At 46.9% G+C, this 24,668-nt stretch overlaps 8 protein-coding genes across 8 annotated transcripts; 4 read left to right on the plus strand and 4 right to left on the minus strand.

Moving 5' to 3' along the window:
* Positions 1-221: 221 nt before the first annotated feature.
* Positions 222-2,086, plus strand: V8C40DRAFT_287088 (cytochrome P450; the record flags this gene model as incomplete). The annotated part of the gene is made up of 4 exons (XM_083222641.1): positions 222-398; positions 758-917; positions 976-1,602; positions 1,665-2,086. 4 exons carry the CDS (start codon positions 222-224, stop codon positions 2,084-2,086), a joined length of 1,386 nt encoding a protein of 461 aa, XP_083073582.1.
* An 899-nt stretch (positions 2,087-2,985) lies between these two features.
* V8C40DRAFT_265406 (terpene synthase family protein) lies at positions 2,986-4,468 on the plus strand (the record flags this gene model as incomplete). The annotated part of the gene is made up of 8 exons (XM_083219653.1): positions 2,986-3,164; positions 3,214-3,340; positions 3,395-3,413; positions 3,478-3,632; positions 3,697-3,875; positions 3,935-4,024; positions 4,080-4,113; positions 4,175-4,468. 8 exons carry the CDS (start codon positions 2,986-2,988, stop codon positions 4,466-4,468), a joined length of 1,077 nt encoding a protein of 358 aa, XP_083073583.1.
* A 502-nt stretch (positions 4,469-4,970) lies between these two features.
* On the minus strand, positions 4,971-6,548 carry V8C40DRAFT_243935 (TauD/TfdA dioxygenase family protein). The gene is made up of 4 exons (XM_083215538.1): positions 5,948-6,548; positions 5,773-5,885; positions 5,281-5,709; positions 4,971-5,207 (listed from the first exon to the last, which is right to left on the minus strand). Exons 1-4 carry the CDS (start codon positions 6,371-6,373, stop codon positions 5,066-5,068), a joined length of 1,110 nt encoding a protein of 369 aa, XP_083073584.1. The 5' UTR covers positions 6,374-6,548; the 3' UTR covers positions 4,971-5,065.
* Positions 6,549-7,158: 610 nt separating this feature from the next.
* On the plus strand, positions 7,159-8,280 carry V8C40DRAFT_287090 (putative short-chain dehydrogenase; the record flags this gene model as incomplete). The annotated part of the gene is made up of 2 exons (XM_083222642.1): positions 7,159-7,293; positions 7,361-8,280. The coding sequence occupies 2 exons, from the start codon at positions 7,159-7,161 to the stop codon at positions 8,240-8,242; spliced, it is 1,017 nt and encodes a 338-aa protein (XP_083073585.1). The 3' UTR covers positions 8,243-8,280.
* A 375-nt stretch (positions 8,281-8,655) lies between these two features.
* V8C40DRAFT_287093 (S-adenosyl-L-methionine-dependent methyltransferase) lies at positions 8,656-9,962 on the minus strand (the record flags this gene model as incomplete). The annotated part of the gene is made up of 1 exon (XM_083222643.1): positions 8,656-9,962. The coding sequence occupies exon 1, from the start codon at positions 9,838-9,840 to the stop codon at positions 8,656-8,658; it is 1,185 nt and encodes a 394-aa protein (XP_083073586.1). The 5' UTR covers positions 9,841-9,962.
* A 587-nt stretch (positions 9,963-10,549) lies between these two features.
* Positions 10,550-12,093, minus strand: V8C40DRAFT_274637 (putative LysR family regulatory protein; the record flags this gene model as incomplete). The annotated part of the gene is made up of 2 exons (XM_083220629.1): positions 10,550-11,824; positions 11,881-12,093. 2 exons carry the CDS (start codon positions 12,091-12,093, stop codon positions 10,550-10,552), a joined length of 1,488 nt encoding a protein of 495 aa, XP_083073587.1.
* A 1,259-nt stretch (positions 12,094-13,352) lies between these two features.
* Positions 13,353-14,763, minus strand: V8C40DRAFT_287095 (FAD-dependent oxidoreductase; the record flags this gene model as incomplete). The annotated part of the gene is made up of 2 exons (XM_083222644.1): positions 13,353-14,412; positions 14,477-14,763. The coding sequence occupies 2 exons, from the start codon at positions 14,761-14,763 to the stop codon at positions 13,353-13,355; spliced, it is 1,347 nt and encodes a 448-aa protein (XP_083073588.1).
* Positions 14,764-15,428: 665 nt separating this feature from the next.
* Positions 15,429-24,399, plus strand: V8C40DRAFT_287097 (type I polyketide synthase; the record flags this gene model as incomplete). Its single annotated transcript, XM_083222645.1, has 3 exons — positions 15,429-15,710; positions 15,766-24,324; positions 24,388-24,399. The coding sequence occupies 3 exons, from the start codon at positions 15,429-15,431 to the stop codon at positions 24,397-24,399; spliced, it is 8,853 nt and encodes a 2,950-aa protein (XP_083073589.1).
* Between the last annotated feature and the right edge of the window lie 269 nt (positions 24,400-24,668).

A 24,668-nucleotide genomic window follows, 5' to 3' on the forward strand; every position in this document is an offset into this window, starting at 1 on the left:
GAGTCCGACGGTTTAGTTCGGGGCTGCTGGAAGCGGCAGCCCCGGGCGCAGCTTATCTACCTCAGGGTGAGACTCTAATCTGACATACGGCCAGTGCTGAATTTCCCGAATTATCCTTCACCTATTTAGTTACATCCATAATTACTGCTTTCTAGCCATGATTTCTTCTTGCTTCGCTCTCCCAGTGTATGAGTGACTGCTGATTGCCATTAGTAACCAAGATGGGGGGCCGTAATGATTCATTTCTCGGCGAAATCGCCATCTCCAAGCACCTGGAACCCCTTTTCAATTCGCCAATTGCTGACATCTTCTCTACCCTGACTATTTGGCAGGGTGTCGTTTTATTCCTCTGTCTTTTCTGGGGTTACTCGTCGTTTCAAGTACATCGCCGGATCAAGGTCCCCGGCGCTCCCGTCCATGGCTACTTCTCATGGTTTGAGCCTACGTGGTTGTTGCAGCTGAGATATGCCAAAGATGCACACAAAATTATTGCAAGTGGATACGAGAAGGTTTGTCATTATCAGAACGGGTCTCGAGAGAAAATGCTCACTCTTTGTTCTGCAGTATAATACAAAGAACAAGCCTTTTGTACTACGTCGTCAAGACCTCGATGTTACTGTTCTTCCGACCAAGTACATTGAAGAGCTGCGAACGATCCCAAATGCCAAGCTTAGTCGAGGAAAGGCGAATTTTATGGTATTTCATGGAACCAATAGCTTGTGCTTGTATTTCACGTTTGGCTTACATTGATCTGTAGGAATGGGGTGACCAGTGGGCTATGAAGACATTATGGAGTCATTCAGAAATCCCCATCAAAGCCATCTCGGAAAATCGTGGTGGCCAACAAGGCAGATATCTCGAGGTGATGAGAAAGGAGTTTGAGTATGCTCTTGAAATGGAAATGCCGAAAGTGCCTGGTACGGCAGCCCTACATGATCAATTTCTTGCTTCAACTCATGAGCTAACATCAATCAGACTGGACTGAGATCGACATTCAACCTGTCATCCAAAAGATTTTGGGGCGCATTGTGGGCAAAATGATTGTTGGCAATCCCGCGTGCCGCTCACCTGAATGGTTAGACCTGGCAGAACACTTTACCGAGGATTTTGTAGGAGCCTCCATTATCATGAGGCTTTTGCCAAGGTGGATGCATCCTATTTTCACAAATCTAATCCCCCAGAGATGGAGGCTCCGCAAACGTCTTTATGAAACCAGAAACATCACTGGTCCATGTGTTGCTAGACACGAGGAAGCAAAGCGACGAAAAGCCCAAGGACTGGAGGTTGAAGAAGAAGACAACATGGTAGCCTGGATGCTCGACAACGCGCCCGATAAGCAATACGTCCTGGATAACCTGCCAATTCTCATTCTGGTGATTCTTGTGCCTGCAGCACATACCACGGCCATGGCTATTTCTAACCTTCTCTTCCATCTATGCGAGCATCCTGAATGGGACGAAATACTATTGAAGGAGATTGTCGACGTGAACAAAGAGTTTGGCGCCATCGGTGAACAGCTTCCTGTTAAGGACTGGGTCCCTAAGCTGGAGCTTTTGGACAGCTTTTTCAACGAAAGTCAGAGATTGAGTCAGCCGCTATCAAGTAAGTATAGAGCATCTTTAGTTGCAGATAGACACTCAACAAGACCACTAACGCCTTGCCAGTTACGCCTAATCGGTACGCGTTGGAAAGTGTTACATTCAAGGACGGCCTTCATATCCCCAAAGGAACACTACTTGGTTGGGTCAGTATCCACAATCAGGTCAATCCTGAAATTGCTGCCAATCCCGAGCAATTTGATGGAATGAGGAGCTACCAGAAGCGCCGCTCTTCGCCGGAAGAGGCGAACAAGCATTTAGCAGGACAACCCAGCCTGGAGAACCTCAGTTTTGGATACGGTAGTCAGGCTTGCCCAGGCAGAGTTATCGCTGTCAGTATGCTCAAGATGATTGTATCAAGGCTGCTCCGGGACTATGAATTCAAATTCGGCGAAGGCCAAGCTAAACCAAGCAATATTCACTTGCTTGAGTTTATCATTCCTGATCCCAAGGCGAAGGTTACGATAAGAAAGAGAAGAACAGTTTAGATTCAAGTTGATCCCGCTTGAAGGAGACCAGCCGTTGAATCACCAGGAGTACAAGGCAACGTCTGGATGTGCTCAAGATTGGCAAAGAATATATCATCGGTAACCAGACATTGAGTACGCTCAGTAATATAGCATAACCTACATTTAGTCACAAATTCAAAATAGCGCAGTTCTTCTTTGGCCATTTTCCGAAGTTGAAAAAAAAATGGAATTGAAGAATAGATAAATAAAGCAAAAATTCACTGCTAACGCTTGAATGATAATCGATGAAATAACTTGCTGCTTGTAAGCTGTTTTACCCATTTAAATTTCGATTCCAGAATTTTGGTTCAATTTTGTAAAGACCGTCTACCGATCATTAGGGTAGGCGCTAAGAATTATTGTTATCCATTTAAATGTTCAACATTTTTGGGGGTTGGTTACAATGCGAGCAGAAATCTTCATCAAAACGTTTGCGATTACAGCGAAAAATAACCAATCGCGTATCTTTGCATGGTTATTACATGTTTGTGATTTACAACTACAGTTCTTAAGTGGGCATCAGGCGACCAAATAGCAACTGGTCACAAAATGTTATCTTTCCAACGATTGCTTTACTTAGTATTATCCACTTAAATAAAAACAGCAGGGATAGCCGCAAAAGATGACAATGGTTACGTCCGACAGCTAATGTTATCAGTTTCCATTCTCCAGAATTGCCCACAATGCTTATTTTGCTAGATCGGCCGCGGCTTTGCCAACATGGCTAAATCAGGAAGTCCCGAACTCGCAGGTTGAGGTGAGATCGCTGACCTTGCTCTATAATATAATGTTACCTATTTCTCAAGGCCAATTCAACCGCATATTTCATTTCAATCTCAGAATCAGTACGATATTGCGAAATAAAAAAATAAAAAATCATGTCTCTCTACGGGCTCGTTTCTTTTGCTTATAACTCACTTGGTCTTGGAGGCCCACAGCCATCCAAAGCAAGGTCGATTTATGTTCCCGATCTTTTCGCCGGTATAATGTCGGGAGAGCCCGAGAGAAACCCGTATGAGGCAGAAGTCAGCGCTAAGTCTGAAGCATGGACGAAAGAGTCAGTGATACCCATATTGTCTACCACACTAATGCTTACTTTGGGAAAGATTGGTGAAGATGGACGCGCGAACGGCCAAGATATTGACCAAGGCAAATTTCGCATACCTGATAAGCTTGTCCGCGCCAAAGGCAGATGAGGAGGCATTTCGCATGGCGGTGGATTGGTGCATTTGGGTGAGCGAAATGAAACTCTGTGAACCTCAGCAACAACTAACAGAGAAGTCCTAGGCCTTTGTATTTGACGACCGTAAGTTTCATCTTAAAAAACAAGTGAAAAAAAAACACTGGATATCAATACTCATGAAATGTAGAGTTCGACGAAGGAGCCATGAAAGACAAGACTATTGAGGCCGCCAAGGAGATGATTGACATGTTGGCAATCATGGATGACACACATCCTCCAGTCGATCCAAAGAAGCATCCACTACAATACATGTTCCAAACCACTTGGCATCGGTTACAAGAGGTGAGTGGTATTCGGATTTCCAAATTACTTGGCACAGTATAGAGGGCTAACTATTTCATGAAAGAGAAACCCTTCACAAGGTCTTCAGCAGCGATGGAAGTATACTCACAAAAGGTGCCTATATGCTATTCTCAAGCAAGTTGATGTCACGCAAAGAAATCTCTTAGTCGATATCGACCTTGATGAATACATAGAAACAAGACGGCATTCTATCGGTAGTTATTGTTTATTTACCGTCGTGGAGTAAGTGCCTCAAGCCCCTGATAACTTCATCGATGAATTCTAACCAGAGATCTGATTAGATGGGCACATGGAATTAAAGCACCGCAAGAAGCTATGGAACACCCGTCTGTACTTACGTGCGAACGCGCGGCCGCTGACCTCACATGGCTGTATGTATCTCACCCAACTTCTCACATGCTTTTTCTAACATCAATAATCTTGCAGTGTCAATGATGTCCTGTCGTACAAGAAAGACCTGGTGAGTTACGCTCTCAAGAGCAAACAAAACTCTTCGCATTTCACTGACAGACAATACACAGGCTTTCGGTGTGGAGCATAACTTGATCTGTCTGTTGATGAAACAGGGCCACACCGAGCAAGAAGCCATGAACAAGACTGGTGAGCTCATGGAGAACTGTCAGAGAGATTGGGACGACGCCATTGCAACCCTGCCGTCTTGGGGCGAAAAGGTGGATAAAGAGGTGCAAAGATATATCGACGCATGTGGACATGTTGCTCGAGCCAATATGCTTTGGAGCTTTAAGAGCGGTCGATATTTGAATGCGAGCGAAGGGAAGAAGGTGCGTGAAACGCGTATCATGGACCTTAATTAGACTGGGGATATATATTGGGTTTTTATGTATTTAGAAAGTATTCCTTAATCGCATTCAGTTTCATGTTTCTTCATTTGATATCATAGCTACCAAGTAGATTTGAAGCGTCCAATCTTTATTGGTGCAATGTTGAGCATTTTTTGACACAAGGACGGCTAGTTCGCACCAGAAAAGATGCGTTTATTTATTATCACAAGTACCGCTATACATAGGGTCATAACTCCGCGATGCCTTGTCATTAAAAGAATCCATCTGCAAAGCAACAAATCATGAAGCGACACTATGCTGATGATACGTGGATTGTTGGGGACAGGAAATCTACTTGCCTCAGCCGGACCACATTGGCAAATTCTACTCCATTAAAGTAGACGGTAGTGTAAGACATAATATTATACATCATAATGATACTCTCTTCCATCTCTCCATCTCATTGGATCACTTGAATTTCAACGTGGCCGATATACAACAGCTGTGAGCTACTGGTGAGATCGAAACTGAATCTCTATTTCTTAACTGTGCTAGATCTGGTGACGTCACCCGGCAATCACTGTAATCCATTGAATATTACTTGTCGCTCATATATCACAATGCTATACCTTAGTCGTCTTCTAGACCCAGTGCTTGCCTCCTAGTGATTGCCTTCTCATCAAAATACGGCTCCTCTGCTAGCGTTGTAACTCTAGTTCCATGTCTCTCTGCAGCATTCTCATAATCCCAACTTGCCGTATGAAGAGTGCATCTAATACCAGTCAGATGTTGGGGGAAAAAAGGTAAAACTCCCCATTAAGAGGGAGAAACCACAACAGGCTTACCTATTATCCCAGATTGCAGAGCTGCCAGCCGTCCATTTGAATCGGGCTTGAATATCAACATTGTTTTCGTAGATATCTCTCAAGTAGCCCAATATGAGGTCGCTTTCTTTCTTATCCAGTCCCTCGATATGAGATACCCAACCATGAGCTATGTACAAGCTTTTCCATCCTGTAACAGGATGCACGCGGACAATGGGGTGAGCTCTTGTTACGGAATGAATCCGTCCAGAGCTCGGATTGTTGCGGTCGAAATACTTTTCCTTTGAGACAAACACCGCCTTTTTCCCATCCAGGAACTGACGAAAAGCTGGCGAAAGCTTGGAGTATGCAGCATAGCCACTCGCCCAGAGGAGGTCGCCTCCAACGTCTGGAACAGCGTCTTTGTGAAGGTGGGTGTATCCTGGGGGGTGGCGCTCATGCACCATGTCACTGAGAAAATAAAATTAGACAAATGTAAGCGTTATAGAAGTGTTTATAAAAAAACAATCTCACGTGTGAAATCCTTGAAACGGTTGACGATATGTGGCTTTGCGAATTGTCTTGGCAAAGTAATCCGTCCAGATGGTTGTTATGTTGGGATAACCCGGCACATAAGGCCCTTGAGGCTGTGAATCTTCAAATCAGTAAAGTTCGGGCGTATTATCAAGTCGTGATTAATAGTGCATACAAAGAGCTCCCCCCAATACTCTCCCAACGCCATTTGCTCTTGGGGAGAGAGATTCTGGTCTCGGAAAAACACAACGCCACGCTCGGCGACCAAGAGAGCCAACTCATCCTTCTGCTTGTCGTTTAGGTCTTTAAGCTGGAGTCCCACAATTTCGGTTCCAATATGGGCGTTTATATGTTTGACTTCTTTGGCAGCACTGAAAAGCGCTTTCTTTTCGGGGTCGGCTCGTAAACCAGCATCATTATATGGATGCTTTTGATCACCCTTGGCTTCCGCATCTTGGAGATACTCAAAGTCTGTTGGATTCATCGGATAGCCATTGCTAAGATCTATTCCCGCTGCCTCAAATCGCCGGCGAGTGGAAGCTGGGATAGGGACAGCTAGTTTAGCCGTCCCATTGCTGCCATCTTTTGCCACTGAGCCCATTATCGTATCTCACACGTGAATATGATTGGGATATATCGTGCACCCTCGCAGTGGCGCCCGGATCCAATGAAGAAAGAATTAGACAGGTGCTGTATTCTCCCACTAAGTAAAATACCAATTTCCAACAATTCCAGATCTAAAGACACATCCACAGTCTTGTAGAAACTTGCTTCTCATATAGTCTAGACCATATCCCAGAGGCCGAAATCGTATCCGTCTGATTACCTCGTCATTCGATCACTGGGTAACTAACCGAAAGCATAGCTAGCTCTTACCGAGGCGTCTGCAATTTCCTTAACAGGCAAATCATTTTATTCCCGTCTTGGTAAATTGTCATGTGTATTTATCCAAAGTTACCCTGTATTCCTTCGATACAGTAGACCTGAAGCCAAGTTTATTCATCACTCGAGAATGTCTACTAATACTCACCTGTGGGAAGCCGATTCATTACAGTTGTCTAAAGAGTTAGGTTAGGGTAGCACGAATTTTCACTGCACTGCACTATGGAGTACGAGTAGATGTGGCGAGAGTAAGCCGCAGACTACCTCCACATAACATTGCTGACATTCTACCCATGCAATAATAGTTCCGTGTAACGGAATCCGTACGCCCACTGCCAGAAAAGGGAAAGGTACATGGTTCCCATCCGGGCCTACCTAATCAAGACAAACTATTTTATTTTATTTTCTAAGGAAAATTGCATATTACACACTGTCTATTTTTTTTAATTTCGGGTTGAGCTATTCAACCAGCCAAAAACGTCATATCCTACTAAATCGATTAACATGGTGCAATTCAACGGTCCACATGGCAAGGTAACCGTCTCATACCTGCGTGAAGGGGGTTTACATCCTCCGCAGGAACCAAGCAAAAGTTTTGAAGGGAAAACTGTCGTAATAACAGGATGTGCCAGTGGAATCGTATGTCTCTCTTTTTTTTTCGTGGATAAAAAATGTTCAAATGATATGCTAAGCTAGTTACGTCCAGGGTTATGAAGCTGCGTTGAAGATTGCAGCGTTGAAGCCCAAAAAATTAATTCTGGGGACCCGAACCGTTGCCAAAGGCGAGGTTACAAAGAGCAACATCATCTCAAAAGTGCAATCATTGGACACTACTGTTATTGAAGTCATTCCTGTCGAGTACACTTCCTTCGAATCTGTCAATCGATTCGTTGATGCCATCAAGCGCACCACACAAAGACTAGACTGTGTTCTTCTAAGTGCTGGCCTAGCGTTACCAACACGTGAAGTGACAGAGGATGGATGGCCCACAACCTTCAAGGTCAACGTGCTCTCCCCTGCTCTAATCGCTCTTGAGCTATTACCACTCCTAGAGGCTACTCCAGGGAGCGTCTTGGAGTTTGTGAATTCGATAAGCTACTGCAATGTCACAAGTCAAGATGTCGCTCCGCTACTTGAAGACCCAAAGGCAAATGCACTCCAGTTCTTCAACGACGTTGAGCGGTGGACGACGCAAAAGGCATATTATGAGGCCAAACTAATGTTGATGTTTGTTCTTCAGGGACTCGTAGAGGACCTCGGAGGAAGCCAGGGTGTGCTCAGGAATCAGCAAGGGCCGATTGTTTTGGCATGTTGTCCGGGACAGTGTAAAACAAACTTGTATAGAGAATTTCCAATGGGCGTCAGAGTGTTCATGACTGTTTTCAACGCCATAATAGCAAGAACGGCCGAGCAAGGAAGCAGAACCCTTGTGACAGGGTTGCTACAAAGTGAGGAGGCAAATGGAAAATTATGGGTGAACGACCGTTTCGATGACTGGTCGCCGGGGTTGACGGAGCAAGAATGGAATAATCTTCAAAAAAGAGTATGGAGCGAGGTGGTAGAAATTCTGAAGAAATATCGAGATTAGTTTGACCGTTGGAAAGATGTATGTAGCTGAGACTTGGTAGAACTGATAACTATTATCCTTGCTGGAGGTTCTATAAGAAAAGGCAATTACTACAGATGGAATCTTCATATAAGCAATATCCAAAATAGCTTATTTATATTTCGTACTTGAGAACTGGGGCAAGTAACGTAATTGCAGGGGACAAACCACCACTCCGGTTGATGTTGGCGGATATAATAACGTGATAAAATTACTGATGTCTATTTTTTTTTTATTCACCTTGGTTTCTTAACGGCCGAAAGAGAGGGTTCAAAAGTTGCATGCCTTATTGATTAGAACAAAGAAGCACAAGCTCCCTCTTGTGGAAACAAAATTGGCAGGTACAGCTATAAAAAATGCATGTGAAATGAACATTTTGTACACCTCTAGAGGTGTCAGACATTTTCGCTATTTGGGCTAGTAAGAAATGCCCCAATCGTACGTATAGTCTTAGACTCTGGTGCATCACCTTCTGTCCAAAGGACCTCTTTGAACCCCGCTCGCTTCATCCGGTCTTCCCACTGCTTTTCGTCGATAAGAGCGTATGTGCGACCGTCTTCAAACATCCACCAACCCTCAAAGAGGCCAACGACGATATCAAGCCAATACAAACTCTGTGTCGTCTCAACCAACGCCAAAGCACCATCTTTACGAATCATCTTGCGTAGATGAAGGAGGGAGATGTCGAGGTTTTTCGTTGCATGTATGCAGTTGGTGGACACGACACAGTGAAATGCTGCTTCATGCTCTGGCTTGGGGGGTTTCTCAATGTCAAGAACTTCAAACGACATGCCTTTAACATTCTTGAACTGTCTCTTGGCTGCGGCAACGAGGGCTGTTGAAACGTCGGTAAACACATATTCAAACTCAATGCCTTGCTTCTGAAGGCGGTCGACAAGGTGTCGGGTTGTGCCACCAGTTCCTGCACCCACTTCAAGTATGCGGAATTTGCCTTTGCCAGATGCATCAGATAATGCTTTGACTAAGAAATTACCAAGAAGAAGGGTTGGTGCTCGAAGCAGCGGCCAAAATTCGTACATATCGTTGAGCAGCTTCTTGTTTTCCATGTTGCCAAAGAGCAGCTGTAAGCCGTCCACGTCACCAAGTAAGCAAGCTGCTAGTTGAGACCCCACAACCCTCACCAGTTTATTTGCAACGGCATGCTGAGGATACAGGCCAATAATTTCATGGTATATCGTTTCAGCAGCGGTAGGATCGATGGAAGTGTTGGTTCGAGTATATCCTACCTCTATGCGCGATATCAAATTTCCGTCTTCAAGTATCTCATAGAATCGACCTATGAGCTGATCGTGCTTCTCAAGCGCCTTGGCTTGAGGCACAGTATCGCTGGGTTGCAGATTCCGTAAATCGCAACCAATCTTGGCAAAGGCCTCTACAATGTAAGCCAGAACCAGCCGAGCTTGATGTTGGTATGCTTCTTCCCAATAGCCCAGAGCTTTGGTAGATCGACCGACTTCATCATATCCATGCCTAGTTTCTTCAAATGCGCTAAACGCCGAGGAAATTGTTGGCCGTTCCACAGTCTCAGAACGGACTATTGCTTTTTGAGGCGTGACCATTTTAGCGATGCCGAAAGATGTGATGAATGAGTTTTGTCAATTGTCCGAAACCAGCGTGGAGGATAGAGTTGAAAATAAGAGGACGATTGTTGAAATTCAGTACGCGATAATAGAGCCAGGACTACTCTGGGAAAAGATCTCAGCTACGCAGGAAGGACTTTAGAAGGAAGACGGGCAAATTTAGCAAGCAGAAGGACAGGGAATCTATAGCGTAATCACCAAGAATACCACCAATACTCCTCACATTAAATCAATGATTATCTTACCAACATAACCCAGCGAATCGTTGGCCAGGGTATAGGCGCCACATACCGGCACTACTACATTCTGACACCCCGATCGCTTACACATGCATTCGACCAGATCGTCTCAACAACGCGGGCCTCACAATCCTAAAGGGGAAGATACCCGTTTGCATACGGAGTAAACATTTTCCAGGTTATGATGCAGCATCTAGAGTTGATGCCCGCTGCCAGAGTAAAAATCTATCAACATAACGACTGTATAATCAATTCGTACAAAGATCAATCTATCCTCTAAGACCTTCTCTATTGACATGCTACACGCTTTTGATCTAAATACCTTTTAGGTTTCTGCTTTTAGCACTACTCCATCCATGAGAGTATTATCGTATACTAGTAGGACTTGATTAAACGTGAAATCCCTCGTCTGTTTTCTATATACTTTAAGACAGGCGCTGTCAGCGCGATTACAACGTCTCAAATTGCTCTTCAATCTTCTTCCAGACGTCGAGTCGCAAACGGCTACTCAACCACCAGTCACCGGTGTTACTCTTCCCGAGAATTGCTGAGCCGTTACGTGTTGCCCAGCGAGATTCCATTGCTGTGCAATTGATAAACACAGGTTGTCCGATGTTCGCCTTTCCTTCTTGGTCACCTCGCACGATCACTGCGGGCGAAAAATCCATCTGGAAGAGCTTTCCGCGGTAGCAGTTTGTAATCGGACAAAGTAGCATATTAGCATCGCCATACAGCGGCAAATGCCCAGTCTTTCTCTTGCTCTCTCGATATGCCGCGTCCTGTGCCTGAACCTGCTCCACTGTACGGTGAACTTTGATGGTATTCCGTACTTGATTTGCGAGTAAACCTAGAGGATACGCGGTACTAGCAAATTTACCAGCGGGTATGAAGCAAGGCGCAGAATATACTGCATTTGCTAGAAACGAAATATTGGAGCTAGGCAAAAGGCCCATTTTCGCCAGTATGTCTCGGCAATCAAAGTTGTTCGTAAGACAAACAGTACGATTGCTTGGAGGGTTGAGACTCTTGATTATGAGTCTTGTCCACCATGCGTTGAGTACATCGCTGTCTGAGATGAATGTTTCAGAAGGTTCTGCGTCGTTCTGCGCAGCGACCAATTCCTTCCTCGCAGATGCAGTCAACTTGTCGACAAATTTTCCAGGGAGAGATATAAAACGCAGACTGGCATCAGGATACCACCAGCGGTCAAACATATTTCGAACCACAAATTTAAAGAACCCCCAGCCGTTGAGTATCCGATCGGCGAAGATATATCTCGGGGGCTGCTTTCCTTGATGAAGGCCTTCCAAGGGATCCTTGTCTTTATACCCAATATATGGTGGAATTTGATCTTCCTCGCCCCTGAGCGTTGCCAGCCACGCGCGGTAGAATGACATGAGCCCCATCATATCCGTGAGTGTGTGTAGCAGGGTGACTGTAATTATCGTAGCGTCCTGGAATTTGACGACGTGGATCGAGAGCTGCGGTATATCATTGTAGAGCCAATCTTCAAAGGCTTGTGGAGTAGTGGGAGAACGCGTATACGGGCGGAACGAAGCCGCAGACGGTTCGAATATCGTCGGCTTTTCACCATTTGTTTTGGGGAGATTGCGAAGACCTGGGTGATCGTCGATGGACATGTCATGCTCCTCTGAGGTGAACAGAAAGAGAGGTCGTTCCTCAGTGAACTCTGTCGGTAAATGGTATTCCAATCTACCGTTTTTCTATTACGCATATTAGAACGCTCTTCAACTAATTTTAATTAGTTTCCAGGACATACCGCACATCTCAGCCTCGCTCCAAGTTGTCGCCATCCGTCTTTCTGGAGGAGTCTATCTGCAGATGCTCGAAGTATCTCCGCGTCCATTACATCTCGAAAAACAAGCGTAAAGTCAAACGAAAATCGGTAGAGCTCGTCTACGAACCGTAGCGGAATCACCTCATCTGTGGGTATGATTGGGGGTGATGCATGTTTTGCAGAAAAGAAACCCATTTCAGCGTTATAAAGTAAAAGACTTGATGAAGAATGGTATAATACTATAGCTACGAACAAGGGAAAGAAGACCTCTCTCGGCGTAGAGTGTCTTTGCAGTATAATTGGAGCACTTTCTAAAAACTGGTTCCGTTTCTATTAAAGGAAAAGTTGCTTCATGATCACTGGTCTGAGTTATGGACCAAGTTTGTCATGTTTTACGTGTCGGTAGTTCCTAGTTTGTACATTTTAGGACGCAGAGCTCCGGAAATGCCTTTTATAGACCGGGGCCCCCTTTGCTAAAGAGCGCTAATTGCGCTCTGCTGATTGTTCTGGAAGTCGATGGGATTGCGAGACAGGGTAAGCCCACCTGCTGGAGATGATATGCATTGATTTACGAGGCGATAAAGTAGTTACGCAAACCATCTCCTGACTATCCTAGAATCTCCTTCGTCTTGATTAATTCAATCTTTTCAACTACGTAGCCTGCACTAATACTATTCACGACGTGATTGAATGCAGCCTAAGATCTAGGCAGTTAACGAGTGCAGAGCGGAATAAATATATAAATTGCGATGAATGCCAGCTGTGAGGTGAAGCGGTCAAGGACACACCTGACCTACATAGATGCATACTCGTGGAAAGAGAAAAGTGTCACGTCTGAATCCTGCCGGCCCCTTATGATACAGGTCAACAAAGAACGCTTCGCCTGAAGTAATCAAGTATTTATGATCCTTAATGTTAAATTAAACAACGAAAAAAAAAAAGGGGGGGGGCAGGATGTCATCAAGCAGTAAATATTTCGCAAAGCATTGGCCGTTGATCATACAGTTTCCGCAAAATTTGCAAAGTACTGGAAGCCGTTTGTCTAAGAAAAGTTATCATTCTTACTGTTTACGCAGAATCCTAATTCAACAGCTCTCAAATTGGCAGTATATTCATCTCTGTAATCACAGGGATCCAAAAGTCTGCGACCGCCAGGAAATTCTTACTGGAACTCACTAAAGCTTTTGTATTTAGAGAAAATTCCTCAGTATACTAGAAGCTTCACTGGCATATCTGAACTCGAAAACACGGGATAATATTGCTAATATAATTGCTTTTATACGCCAAATGAAGAGTAGAATTAGAATCGTAACTAAACCTTTATAAAGAAAGAAGGAGCTGAGGTTGGTGACAATCCCATACATCCTATTATTATATCTGGTCGGTTGCAAGTTACGGTCACCCTACCGAATAGCGGACCTCTCAATTCGATCATTGCCAGACATGATATATTATTATTCTCGCTTCTCTGTCCTTGTTGGGACAGGGTGAGCCCAGGGAGTTGTGCCATGGTATGGTTCGTCCGCTGGCGCATAATTGAACACGGGAGCGAGCCTCATGTTTGGAACTGCCAGGTATCGTATGGTGAACCGTTGGAACCAATCAGGCACCAAAAGAAATCTCGACATGATGTAAAACCAGGTGTTGGCCCAAGCCTGCAGGCGAGTCAATATCGCTGACCCGCGAAAGTCCTTCTTTATTGACGCAAGTCTGTCATTGCGATATTGGTTGAACAGGGCCTCCAGTGTCGCTCGATTTGGATTGCCATTTGAAGATTCTTTGACGACCGCGCGAATTCCATTACAGATGGCCACAACATCTTGAATGCCGCTATTCAGACCAAGACCTGCGTTGGGGGTGAATCTATGACATGCATCACCGACCAAGACAATTCGACCGTTGCTGAAATTCTTCACGATTCCTTCCCCAAGATTTGTCATGCCCGTCTTCTTTGTCACAATCGCCGTGCGGGTATCGAAAACATCCCGAAATAATAATGATTCCGAAACTGGGTAATTTGCGAATGAGTTGGCAAATTTCGCGATATCTTCACTGGAATAATCGACTCGCTCTCGCGTAGGGGCCTCAAGTTTTTCATACAAGAGTATCCAGGCCCATTCGTTTCCGACCATTAATGCAAGTGTACGATTAGTATCTTGCGTCTCGCCACCAACGCCTGGGGGGATTGTAGGTGGTCGAGGTATAGTACACCATAACATGCGATATGCTGATTCATATGGCTGTTCCTCATCGCAGTCAGCTCGCCGGCCTTCACGTAGCATAGCTTGTCTCAGTTGCTCTCTTGTTCGGCTATGAACTCCATCTGCTCCTATCACAATTGACCCATCAAAGGTACTGCCATCTGAACAAACCACGTGTACTGAGTGCTCGTTCTGCTCGATTTTCGTTACTTTCTTTCGAGTCAAAACTTTCTCTTTAGCTACCGGTGGTAGACCCTCGTAGAGGATCTGCACTAGCTCAGGTCGGTGGAAGATTAACTGTGCGCAACCGAGACTAGAAATCGCAAATCAGTTTTTTTTGGGCACATCATGACAAACACCAAGCTGAATCCACAAACCATTCTTTGAGCAACCTTATTTGAGTGCTGTCTCTGAATTTGTATCCGTCGCGTGTGAACGATTTCACGTGCTGAAGCTCGGCTCCAGCCGCCTCAAGCTTTTCACGTAGGCCAAATTGAGAGAGAATACGCATACTCGTGGGAGCAAGAACAATACTAGCACCCGAATGGTCGATAACTGAATCTCTCCTTTCCAGGAGCACAAAGTCAATGCCGGCGAGGTGAAGTCCATGAGCTGCAACTAATCCAGAGGGACCACCGCCCACGATAATTACTTTGAAGGTCATCGAGTGCTCTTTTCCGCGCTCGATACAGGGCAAAGCCGTAGGATAGTTACTTTATGCGCAAATTTGTCACTCGTCTCGATGTTTGATAGCGTAGTTTGGGCTAACAATAGCAAGGGTGCTGGTCTCTTAAGTGGTGGGATGGATCGGATGAATTCTGCATGAGCAAAACAGAATGCCTAGTCATTTATCTCGGCACCTTGTACTACCCGAACGGGAAGTAGACCATTTTGTTGTGTAGGATCCGGAAACGCTTTTTATGGAATCCAGGGCCTTAGTACATAACAGCAATGCAGGGACTGCGGAATATGGTAAGCCCATCTGCGCGGTCGTAAAGATGCCATTGTCAACTGGCCGCTGGGTATGAGTTTTTACCCAAAGAGGAAGAAACCGACCCGACTAAAATCTTTCCGGGCTACTTTGGCACGGCCCGTTGGGGGTTCTGACACGGCTTACTTTTATTTCGAGCGAACATATGTGAGCGGAGTTTGAGATTAGCAGGATTGAAATGATTTTATAAATTGTCCTGTACAATCTAAAGGTAGAGCCCAAGATTTATTTTGTACTTTCAGTCTGTTACACTTATGTCCCCTTATGAGACTCTGTTGCTTCGTGCCTTTGCTTGATCGTTTGTATCCTCTAATTGTATCTCAATAATAGACAATCCAATGACGGACAAACGCCATATCCCATTAGCAATTGTCGGCATCGGTTGTCGACTACCAGGGGATGCAACAAATCCGGATAAGCTATGGGATCTTTTAGCCAGTGGAAAAAGTGCTTGGTCCAGAGTACCAGCAGATAGATGGAATGAAGAGGCGTTCTTACACCCGGATCCAGATGATCTGAATGGCACCCATAATCATGTCGGAGGGCACTTTCTTAACCAAGATGTCGGTGTGTTTGATGCCGGGTTCTTCAACATGCATCCTAGCGAAGCCGCGTCGATGGTACGTAGCTCTGTTTTCCTGACGTGCTATGCCATACGAGTATTGACCTTTCTAGGATCCCCAACAACGGCTTCTGTTAGAGACGACCTATGAAGCGCTAGAAAGCGCCGGTGTTCGTCAAGAGGATCTTAAGAAATCAAACACAGCTGTCTACATGGCCATGTTTACTAGAGATTACGATCGAAACACTTACAAGGATATGATGAGCATTCCCAAATATCATGTAACGGGAACAGGCGATGCCATCTTAGCGAATAGGATATCATATCTTTTCGACTTAAATGGGCCTTCAGTAACAATAGACACAGGCTGTTCGGGCGGCATGGCAGCCATTAGCCACGCATGCCAAGCTCTCCGTTCGGGGCAGTCTGACATAGCCTTGGCCGGTGCAGCAAACTTGATACTTAGTCCTGACCACATGATTGGGATGAGTAACCTCCACATGCTGAACAAAGACGGCAAGTCGTATTCCTTTGACAGCCGAGGCGAGGGATACGGCCGCGGCGAAGGCATTGCTACCCTGGTCATCAAGAGGCTAGACGATGCTATAAGGGACAATGATCCCATCAGGGCCATCCTTCGCGACGCCGCAATCAACCAGGATGGTCACACGACGGGCATAACGCTTCCGAGTGGTTCTGCTCAGGAAGCACTGGAGCGTCAGGTGTGGAACAACTTGAATCTGGACCCGTTGGACGTGGGTTATGTCGAAGCTCATGGCACTGGAACGCTGGCCGGCGATGGCGCAGAGCTGGAAGGCATTTCCCGCGTCTTCTGCCAGAAGCGTGATGCCAGTAACCCTCTGGTTGTTGGATCGATCAAGTCCAACATTGGCCATCTCGAATGCGTGAGTGGCCTGGCAGCCATGATTAAAGCCATCCTGGTCCTGGAGCGCGGCGCCATTCCACCCAACGTCAACTTTGATCATCCTAAACCGAGTCTGAACCTTGAAAAGAAGAAGATTCAAGTGCCTCGAACGTTGCAGAAATGGCGTCAAAGAGACGTGGCACGAGTCTCAATCAACAGTTTTGGATATGGTGGCACCAATGCTCATGCAATCATAGAACGGCCTTCTCCACGAGCAGTCGTTGATGATAACTTGGACATGCCTCGCCTATTTACCCTCTCTGCCGCTAACCAAGCATCGCTACAAAACATGCTGGCAACTATGGCCGATTGGGTATCAAAGCGTGAGGACCAACCCATCCTCAGGGATCTCTCTTATACACTGCTGGAGCGCCGATCAGTCATGCCATGGCGTTTCAGCTGTGTTGCCGCTTCTCACAGTGAGCTTGTCGAGGCGCTGAGCAAGGCATCGCAAACCACGGACGCCGTCAGTCGAATCTCTCCCGACGTCAAGATCAACTTCATCTTCAGTGGCCAAGGCGCTCAATGGGCAGGCATGGGCCGTGAGTTGCTCGGCGACCCAACCTTTCAACACTCTATCCACCAATCCAACAAGATTCTCGCTGAACTTGGGTCCTCGTGGGACTTGGTTGAAGAGCTTCTTCGGGATAAAGCGACATCCCGGTTAGGAGAGGCCGAGCTGGCGCAACCTGCTACGACGGCCGTCCAGATTGCCTTGGTGGACATGGTCCGCAACTGGGGTCTCATTCCTGATGCAGTGGTTGGTCACTCCAGTGGTGAGATTGCAGCTGCATATGCAGCAGGGCATCTTTCACAGCACCAGGCCATCAAAGCAGCGTATTATCGTGGCTTCTCGTCGACTATAGCCAAGAGCAAGGGCTTTGGAAAGGGAGGCATGCTCGCTGTCGGCATTGGAGAAGATGAAATCCAACCGTATCTGGAAAGGCTCCAGCAGGGAAAAGCGGTCGTTGCTTGCCAGAACAGCCCCAGCAGCAGCACAATCTCCGGAGACGACGCCGCCATCTTTGAACTTTCAGAACTGCTTACCAAGGACGATGCTTTCAACAGACGGCTGCTTGTCGACACTGCATATCACTCCCACCACATGCAAGCAGCGGCTGAAGAGTATCGAGCCAAGTTGGGCAATATCGAGCAGAGCGCCTTGCCGGCCACTGCTGTCAAGATGTTCTCCTCAGTCACTGGGTCTCTCAAATCGAGCCAATTCGATGGCGACTACTGGGTCTCGAATCTTGTGGGCAAAGTGAGGTTCTGCGACGCTCTACAAGCTCTGTGTCGAGCAGATCAAGCATCAGCGCAGAATGTACAGCCCCATCGCATATTCATTGAAATCGGCCCTCATGCCGCTTTGGCAGGGCCGGCACGACAATGCATTGCTGAACTTGAAGAGCCTCTTCCATACAGCTACACCTCTGTTCTTGTTCGTGGAACTCACGCAGTTCACAGTGCGCTGACAATGGCCGGCAGCCTGTTTTCGCGCGGTTACTCGCTCAAGACATGCGCAGTTGCGGCATCAGATCCGACAAGAATCAATGCAACTGTCTTGTTTAATCTCCCTTCATACTCGTGGGATCACAGCAAAAGGCATTGGCACGAGTCTCGCCTAAGCAGGGATTACCGCTTGCGCAAACACCCATACCATGACTTGCTCGGCCTGAGAATGACTGACAATACGCCTCTGCGGCCGGTATGGAGGCACTTGATTGGCGTCGAGGGCCTCCCATGGCTCAGGGATCACGTCGTCGATGACCTGATTGTATTCCCTGGTGCTGGTTACTTATGTATGGCAATGGAAGCTGCTTCACAACTGGCCTCTGATCGCTATCCAGAAAAGAAGACTGAGCGAATGAGACTGCAGAACGTCTCATTTCTCAAAGGCCTTGTTGTTCCTGAAGGCCGTGCCCGGGTAGAATTACAGCTCGCCTTCAGCCCCATCGAAGGAGCCGACACCAAAACCACTATGCAGTATAGCTTTTCAATAACCGCTTGTACGAGTGATGAGCACTGGAATGAACACTGCCGTGGATCTATTGCAGTCGAATTTGCATCAGAGAAACAACAGCGGTTTGAGACCTTGGCCACGTATGGAGAAGTCTCAGGACAGCTTGATCTAGTGTCTACTCAGCACATTCAATCAAGCCAGCTCTATCAAGAACTTAGAAAGGTTGGCAATGCATACGGACCGACCTTTTCGGGTATCAGGGACATGCACCTTGGTGATGAGTTTGCCTCTTCTACCATTGCAATTCCTGATGTGCGGTCTGTCATGCCTGCAAACTACATTCGGCCACATATTATCCATCCCACCACCTTGGACATATTACTGCATACGACTTTACCTCTAGTTAACCAGAAGCTGGGCGCAGGTTCCGTAATGCCAGTCCGCATTGGCGATTTGGTCATATCCTCTGATATAGAAAACGCGCCCAATACTATTTTCTCAGCAGTAACTACCTTGACATCAAGTCATTTCAGGGCAGCAGAAGCGGACATGGTCGTGTTTCCTGGAAATAGTGACTCGATAGCTACTCCAATCATCTCAATTTTGGGCATGGAGTTGCGTAGTTTAGCATCGGAAGCTTTGGAGGATGCCGATGGGCAGAACCGACGAAACATTTGCTACGAATTGTTTTGGGGCCCTGACGAAAGATTCCTTTCGGCAGAGTCACTTAAGCCACTGGAGACAATGGCTACAGACAGCCCATTGAGTCGCTGTTTAGCTTCACTATCAGAATACCTGAAGCATAAAGCGTTCAAGCAGTCTGATTTCTCTGTAATTGAGATTGCCGACAGCAGCAGCGCAGACGCCACTTCAGCATTCCTCAAGGCTTTAAGCTCACACAAAAGCCTCCCGTCTGTTTACGACTTGGCTTCGCAAGACACATCTGATAGCCTCACCAGTGAGCTACAGGAGTGGTCCAGTGTGGTCAATGTCCGATCACTCAATATCAATGAGGACACTGTGAGCCAAGGCTTTCAACAGAACTCTTACGATGTTCTCTTCGCGTGCAATACTTTCCACGATACAAACCTTCCGAAGACGTTGTCGAACGTGCGCCAGCTCTTGAAACCTGATGGCGTTTTGTTATTAATTCAGGACATGGCTTCCCTGTCTGCGGATGGGTGGTCGACTGCACTTTCTCAAGCGTCTTTTGAGTTGCAATTTGCGGTAGAAGCCGACAATCTCAGTTTCATGGTCGCAAGAGCTATTGACTCCTCACCCTCTGCTATTAGCATTAGATTTATTGTCGAACCGAGCGTGCTACCTAGCATGAGCAGCGTTGTGGACCAGCTTCCAGCTGTACTAATGTCGAAAGGAGTCTATGTTACTGCAGAGCCTACAACCTCTTGGGGTGACACGCGACCAAATGACGACGCCATCAACATTGTAATTGACCATGGTTCTAACCCGATCCTTTCAGGCGTCAATGAGGAGACGTTTCGAAACATCGTAGATCTCCTTCAGAAGCCCACCAATGTCCTTTGGCTAGGTATGCAAAAAGACGAGAAAGATGGGACGAATCCCAAGAAGCATCTGATCACGGGTGTGGCACGAAGTGCACATGCTGAGAATGATCGTCTTGAGATGGTGACGGTCGATGTGCAACAAGCATTTACCGAGGAGGTTTGCCCAGCGCTACTCGATTTCCTTTCCAAGATTATCCTATCTTTTCCTAAGAAAGGAGCACCGCGCGAGCGAGAGTATATTTACACGGGCACCGACGTTTTGGTTCCCAGAGTCATACCCAGTGACACTCTCAATCGACAAATTTCAGGCACCAACGATAAAATCACGCAACTTGAGAGTTATACGCACTTTCGTGTGCCACTCAAGCTGGACACCCGCAAGGACGGCGCTGCCCATACCGTCTTTATCGAGGATGAGAGCCATCATGTGCCGCTGGACGAAACGTCTATCGAAATTGACACCCGGGCATTTGGACTTGGCTCAAACTCTTCCAAGGGCAGCATCACGGTGAGCGAGTACGCGGGCGTTGTAGTTGCAACAGGCTCCCGTGTATCCGCTTTCAAGATTGGCGATCGTGTTGTCGCCTGGGGCACAGAGGCCTTTGCAAGCCGCCCAAGAGTTCCCTCAGCGCAGGCGCAACTATTGCCGGATACGATTTCTTTCGCCTCTGCTGCAGCATTGCCTGTGTCGTTCATGACGGCATGCCATGCGCTGACTGGCATTGTCAATATCCAGCCGGCTCAAGTTGTCCTGGTCGATGGAGCCACGAGTGACATTGGCCAGGCTGCCATGTTGGTGGCAAGGCATCTTGGAGCTCGGGTGGTTGGGGCTGTGAATAGATCGGATGAGGCTGCATTTCTTCAGCAAGCTTTTAGCATGTCATCAGAGGATATCATTCCCCGCGACAGTCCATTCCTTAAAGATCAACTGCGAAAGCTTGTTGGAACTAATGGAGTTGACGTTGTACTTGGTTGTGCAATGTCTTCTATTCCAAAGGAGATGGTAAATGCCCTGAAGCCATTCGGAACATTGGTGCAGATTCGCAGTCGTGGAATCGCACAGGCTGTCAATGGAACTGTCGCCACCTTTGATCTCGGGTCGCTCACACAAGCAAATCCTCTGAGAGCGTCCCAACTCCTCGAGCGAGTCATGAAGATGGTTGGCCAGGGATTATCTCTGGCGCCTTTCAAAATGACCACCCTGCCGCTGAACGGGCTGGATGAGGCGCTGAGACTTGCTCGATCAGAAAGCGTGGGTAAATGCGTGGTCCAAGTTGACGATGTTGCCATGGTCAAGGTTGAAAGGCCAAGTTATATCCGCCCAGGGCTTGAAGCTAGCGCTACGTACGTAGTTGCTGGTGGTTTGGGTGACTTGGGCCAGAGATTTTTGCAACTGATGGCGAAGGCTGGTGCACGATATTTTGTTACACTTTCCAGAAGTGGCGCGAGCCCGACTCAGCGTGAAAATATCGAGAAGGAACTCCAAAGGTTGAGTCCCGGTTCCGTTTTGCACTGCCTAAAATGCGATGTCTCTCAAGAAAGTAGTGTTAGCGCAGCACTGTCTGAGATCAAAGCTGCAGGGCTGCCCGCTGTCAAAGGTGTCATTCAGGGGAGTCTCGTCCTCAGAGACTCCATACTCGATAACATGACTGCTGAAGACTTTGATAGCGTCCTCCAAGCAAAGGCATATGGCACCTTGAACCTTCAGAAGGTGTTTGAAGCAGAAGATTTGACGTTCTTCATTTCACTCTCATCTGCAGTCAACATGATTGGTTCAGCTGGACAAGCCAACTATAATGCTGCAAACTCCCTGCAGGATGCGATTGCTCAATTCGACAGAAGCTCAGATTGCTTCTACATGGCCCTCAACATTGGATTGATTGAAGATGCGACAGTAAACAACGATGTCATTATTCAATCGGTACAACGTCAAGGCCTGACAACAATATATCACGATGAACTAAACGCATACTTCGAGTACGCGCTCAGCGCAGAGGCCCGTCAAGTTGGACTTCACCAAGCCGTGATTGGTTTCACACCAGAGAGCATAGGAGAGACTACTGCTGTGAGCGGTACCGCTAAAACGCTCATGTTTACACATGTTGGCCAAACGGCTAAGAGACAGGCGAGCGACGACGACAGATCCAAAAAGACTAAGACGTTCGAGGAATATGTCACCCAGACAGACGATAAGGACGAAATTGCGTCCTTTGTCGCCCAACTGATTGGCAACAAGCTTGCAGATCTCATGTCTATTGACCCTACTGACGTGGGTCTGGATGAGCCGTTTCTGGATTTCGGCCTTGACTCATTGATTGCCATTGAACTTCGCAACTGGATTATGAGGGAGTTTAGCGCCCCTATCCAATCGTCAGAAGTTCTTGACAGCTTGAATATATTGGCATTGGCACAGAAGGTGACGTTGCGCTCCAGCCTACTATGCGATGACGAGACCGATGGTGTTGGCAGCAGTGAAATACTGCCTGCATCAACTCGTGTAACAACACGATCACCTTCTCAAGAGCCGACAAAGAGACTGAGGCCACTTCCCATTCCAGCTCTTGCCGAGACTCTGCGAATGTTTGCGGATTCTCGAAAAGCAATCTGCTCACCGCAAGAATTGGAGGAGACGGAGCGTGTTCTCGAAGAATTTTCCAAGTCTGGTGCGGAATTGCAGGAGTCTCTTCGGGCTAATCCATCAGGCCCGGATTCTCGACTCGAGTTTTACGATAACCACCTTCATATGGAGCGTCGTGAGGCTCTGCAAGACCACGCTCTCTTCTGGATTGGTCACCTAACTGATGGTGCTCCGAAGCATACACAGGCTGAGCGGGCCGCCATCGTTACCATGGCTGCGTTCAACTTCAAGAAACGTCTTGAGAATGGATTGCTCGAGCAACATACGCTCAATGATATTACATTGGACATGGAGACGCTACAATGGCTATTTCACACTTCGCAGGAGCCGGGGCGGGAAATTGATCTGGCACAAAAGTATGCTCCCAACAATAAGGTGGTGGTAATGCGGAGAGGTCACTTGTACGAGATTTCTGTACACGAAGATGATGATTATGCGTCATTCAAGAGAGTGTTTGCCGAAATCCTCTTGTCGTCTGAACAAGCTCTGCCGCCGGTCTCCGTGTTAACAACCAGAAGGCGAGACGAATGGGACGTACTTCGCGCACAAGTAAAGGCCATCGGATCCAACACTGCTACTCTTGATGCCATCGAGTCTTGTGCGTTTGTGGTGTGTTTGGATGATACAGCGCCAGAGACATCTTCTGAGCGCTGTACTTCAATTCTTCTCAATGACCGTCATCTCACCAATCGCTGGCTGGATAAAATGCTACAATTCACCATCTCTGCCAACGGCGTATCTGCTCTCGTGGGAGAGAATTCCAAACTCGATGGACTAAGCGCTAGACAGCTGAGTGAGTACGTTACCGATGAGATCCTCAACACAGAAAGCGTGGGTGACGGGGTTCCCGCCGCCTCTACTGTGCGCGAGCTCATCCTAGAAACATCGCCTGCTATTGAGAAAGCCATTAGTGAACAAACACAAAGAAATTTGGCTCACTACAAAATCATCGGATCAAGTCGCTGCCATTATCCTGCGCTTAACCGATCTTTCATTGGCAACAAGGGCCTACGCTCAAAGGGTACGGTTTTGATGGCAATACTCATGGCAACGCGCATGTTCTACGGCCACTTTGAACCTGTCTGGGAAACAGTCACTCTCGCCAAATATGCCAGGGGTCGAATCGACTGGCTTCAAAATTTGACACCTGATATTGTCGCTTGGATTGAAGCCGCTTTGGAGTTTAAGCGTGACGACAAGGGTGACACCATGGAGCTGGCAAGCAAGCTCAAGGAGGCTGCCATCAGTCATGTCCAGTCACTGCAACGAGTTGCAGACGGTCGCGGATACGTAGAATCGCTTTATGCTCTCATGGGTGTTGCCTTGGCTGAGGGAAAGCAGCTACCCGCCTTGTTCGACTCTGCAGCATGGAAGTACAGTGATAGACATCTCAGCGCGAAGAAGGTAAAGATAGATTGTCTGGGATCCGGCGGCTATTTGCGGATGCAGGAGGGTGGGTTTCTGATGCCCAATCCGGATACTCTTTTTATTCATTACGAAGTTCATCACCCAGATCCTTTAGTCACTGTCCATGGCCGAGAGAGTGACGTCGCCCGATTTGAGAGTTGTCTGGTCGAAGCTATGGAGTCAGTGCGGACAATTATTGAGCAAGGCTTTCCCAAGGTATAAGTCTGGCAGCACTTTGGACATGACCTTGTATGGTAATGTTGACAAACTCAGAAATAGAATAACTCTTAATGTTTGCTATGTTGCTTGGGTCAGAGATTATAAGCCTCTACTTTATAGATGCTTAACAAGTGGAGTGTCAGATTTCCGTTTCAATAAATCCTATAACAATAAAATGACTACAAGATTCCATACATAAGCAACTTCACTTCGAACTTCAATCTAAACTCAATAACGTACTCTGAGGGAACCGTAGTCTGCCAAAGTTGAAGTTGTTGATTACGATGTAATTGTGTAGCTATCACTGCCCACTAGTATCCGTCTAATATAATGCGCTAGGA

Source organism: Trichoderma camerunense (assembly GCF_050948025.1).
Source record: "Trichoderma camerunense strain CBS 138272 chromosome Unknown V8C40scaffold_8, whole genome shotgun sequence".
Taxonomy (NCBI): Eukaryota; Fungi; Ascomycota; class Sordariomycetes; order Hypocreales; family Hypocreaceae; genus Trichoderma; species Trichoderma camerunense.